The 3,512-nt window shown below is 42.1% G+C and overlaps 1 protein-coding gene across 5 annotated transcripts in view; it reads right to left on the bottom strand.

The window, feature by feature from the left end:
• Positions 1-591: 591 nt before the first annotated feature.
• ALKBH8 (alkB homolog 8, tRNA methyltransferase) overlaps positions 592-3,512 on the bottom strand; it is a 64,345-nt gene continuing 61,424 nt past the window's right edge. For 4 of the 5 annotated variants that reach the window (XM_026069333.1, XM_026069334.1, XM_026069332.1 and 1 more), the window contains 2 exons: positions 2,457-2,606; positions 592-1,328 (listed from right to left, as the gene is read on the bottom strand). In XM_026069333.1, the coding sequence (XP_025925118.1) occupies positions 759-1,328; positions 2,457-2,606 (720 nt within the window). In that variant the 3' untranslated portion in view covers positions 592-758. The remainder of the gene's footprint in view (positions 1,329-2,456; positions 2,607-3,512) is intronic. The other variant, XM_026069335.1, reaches the window with a different exon arrangement.

Consider the following 3,512-nt stretch of genomic DNA (forward strand, 5'->3'; position numbering starts at 1 on the left):
GTCACACTGCAGAGGAGCTTTCAAACAGTACTTCAGTGAAGAGCTTGAGAAATTCTGGGAGTTACAACATGAACTGTGGTTGTCTGAGTGTCAAGGAAAGAAAAGAAACTGTGAAGTCCCCATTGGCTTTCCCTTGAGAAAATAAGAAGGACCATGACCAAGAAAAGAGATTAAATTCCAAGCTGAAAGAGATTTGTGACCCCTAACAGAGGCCAAAATAGGCCTTCTGCTGGACTTTAGGCAATGATTGGGCTCTTTACCCAAACTGCTTCACATGCCATTGATTCCTTCCTTCCTTCCTGACCCACAGTTTCATACTGCAAACAGCTTTATCTTTGCCATCTGCAATAATCAATCAGATCTCTATTCCAGTTAGCTGGTGCATTGCAGGGAAGCTACTGCAGCTATACCAGCATAACTGGTATAAAAGAATGGAGAACCAGGCCCTTTTTCTTTGAAACTATTTACCTTGGGCCCAGCTGAATGCTGGCCTTACTGATTTCCATGGCCAGCATTTTACACACTTAATCCTTTTTCCTGTAATTCACTGAAGTAAAATAAACACTCTGCAGAGTTACTATTTGGGTTTGGCCATTATTTTGTTAACATATGCACACAGTGCTAGATACTGTTAATAACTCAGTTAATAAATTCAATAAACGTTTATTGTGCTATTTTAAAAGAGGTAGTAGCTACAGCCTGCATTAAAAATACCTCCAACCTGTAAAAGACCAGACAATGGAGGAAGCACCACAGGCCTACAGCTTTTCCAGAACCACACACCAGTTTCCCTGATCATAGTAACTTTTTTGAACCCTCACACAATCCAAGGATCTGCATGCTGCTTCCAGTTCTCCTTCACAGAACACATGATAATAACGGTGGAAAACAGGGCTGAGTTCTTGGGATTCCTTAGAGCCAGCTGGAAACGACAGTATATCAGCACTTTCCCCCTTCTTTTTAGTGTCACTTTTCAGGTGCCAGGGAACCAGCAAGTCTTGAGAGTGGAAGGAGGTTCGGTTAGTGTGAACAGGCAGTCTGGAGTCTGCTACTGGCTTTGCATCACAGCCTTTGCCCTTAGAGTCATTAAGGAGTTGGTCAGAACTTGCTGAGTCTTGGCTGCTGCCATCAGGCATTTGATCACTTAGCAGTCCCCGGGCCGTGTCAGTATTAATTTCCTCCTCCTTGCCTTTACTATCATTCTTTTCCTTAAGGTATTTAGACTTCTGTTTTTTGTATTCTTGTTCCATTGCCCAGACATAAATGAGTGCTGTTCCACCAGGTCTTAGAAGACGGGCTAATTCACGGATAGTAGCCAGTCTCCTCTCCTATAAAGGAAAAAAGCAAAAGTGTGAAGCTAGTATACAAACATGCATACAGGTGAATGGAACCAGCAGTGATTCCTTCTTACTGTCCCCACAATGTACAATAAAGAGGAATTTTTTCCACCGTTCATTTTGGAAAGTGTCCTTTTCTGTCTGACATGTATAAGCATGTCATATCATGCTCCACTAATGGCCAAGAAGTAGTAAATAATTTATAATGTAGTCCATCTCTACACCCATGAGCCAAGCTATTTTCCTGGACACAGTTCTCTTTCCATTTGAAAATAGTGTTGATCAGGATTTCTGGACATGTCAGCCCAGCTGGAAATGACACACAGTCTCTTCAAGAAAGCTGATCAACTTCTAAAATCTCAGACTCAAATCTACAATGCCTGATGATACAAACACACTCTAAGTCCACAGCCAGAGGAGTCAGATTTATGGCTTAAACACAGGTCCTCTGACCACCTTCAACAATGACATGGCAGCTTTCTCCAAAACAGACTGCTTCATACTTTTGTATACAGTGCATGGAAACATTTGCTGTATTTCAGGTATGGAGACACCATGTGGCTGCCCTGCAGATTATGACTCCACGGTGGTAGAACTTGTTACAACTTCTGTGAGTAGAAGCTTACACAGCCCAGAGACATGGCAGACAAATGGGCAGCATCCCTGTTGTTCTTTGCAGATGGAGAATGAAGGCACAGAGGAAAAAAATAAAAATCATGACGTGTTCAAGATCTGAGCCAGGAAGTAACACACCTCCTGATTCCCAAAGCAGGGCCCCCTTCTCCAGTGTCATTAATTGTAAGCAGAACAAAATGAAACACGAATGTCCAGAAGGTCAAAGTGCCAGGAGGAGCAAGGGCGCCTGATAAGGAGAGGGGGAATGTGAAGAGAATGTCTAAGAAGCAGCAACAGTGCAACAGCTTAACTCTGCCCTGACAACTGGTTATGCCAAATGCAAAACTCCTCTTTCCCCCCTTTTTTTCTTCTCTTTTGCTTCCAAAAAACTAGCAGGGTTTTTTTTTTTTTTTTCTTTTTTTGGTAACATTTGAGGCTGTCTGCAATACAGTGATGCACAGCAATGTAACGGTACAGAGGAGCACAGAGAGAGGGGTGACTTACTGCTGTTGAGAAATGGTGGATTACAGCAATAGAGATGCAGGCATCACAAGAACCACTCCGGATTGGCACTGACAGGGCATCACAGACAAAAGCCTGGAAGTCTTTTTCTCCACAAATATCCACAAGGTTTTTGCTGCGATCACAGCCAATCTGTTACAGGAAGCATTTCATTAAACTTTTCATAAGAGGATAATTACAGGACTGGAAAATGATTTTCACTTGATACTTATAGTAATAGAGACATCTTAATCTCCTACTGAGGCAACACATTTTAGTTTAAAATAAAAATGAGAGAGAATAGCCTTAAATAAGAGGAATATGTGATTCTTGGATATGAACAAAAAGAAAAAAAAATTAAACTTAAAACCGAAAGATGGAAGATTGGCTATTAGACAGCTCAATATAGCACTTGATTTTGAAACATCGTAAAGCAGAACAGCTCTGAGATTAACTTTCCCCAAAGAAATGGGCTCTTTAGGTATCTTAAGACCAGAAAAACAGCAAAGGAAGAGGTGACCTTCCCTAACTTCAGTATTTTCTTTTCCTTTCAATTGCTCTTCGTAACCTGACAACATTTTAAGCAGCCAAATATTAAACTCTCAAAAGCCGAATCTACAAGTGCAAACACCAATCTAGTGACTTTGCTGGCACCACTGAAGTATCTGTTGCACAGCTTCACTAACCACCCAGGTTTTGTCACTTCAGTATAAGTAAGGAAGTGCTCAGTCACAGTTCTTCACTCTCAGAACCACAATACACAGTTTAAACTTTCATAGCCAGCACAACTAAACTTTCACAGAATCACAGAATCACAGAATCGCTGAGGTTGGAAGGGACCTCTGGAGATCATCTAGTCCAACCCCCCTGCTCAAGCAGGGTCACCTACAGCACATTGCACAGGATTGCATCCAGGCGCGTTTTGAATATCTCCATAGAAGGAGACTCCACAACCTCTCGGGGCAACCTGTTCCAGTGCTCTGTCACCCTCACAGTGAAAAAGTTTTTCCTCATGTTCAGATGGAACTGCCTGTGTTTCAGTTTGTGCCCATTGCCTCG

This window comes from Apteryx rowi, unplaced genomic scaffold, assembly GCF_003343035.1.
Source record: "Apteryx rowi isolate R43461 unplaced genomic scaffold, aptRow1 scaffold_292, whole genome shotgun sequence".
NCBI classification, from domain to species: Eukaryota; Metazoa; Chordata; class Aves; order Apterygiformes; family Apterygidae; genus Apteryx; species Apteryx rowi.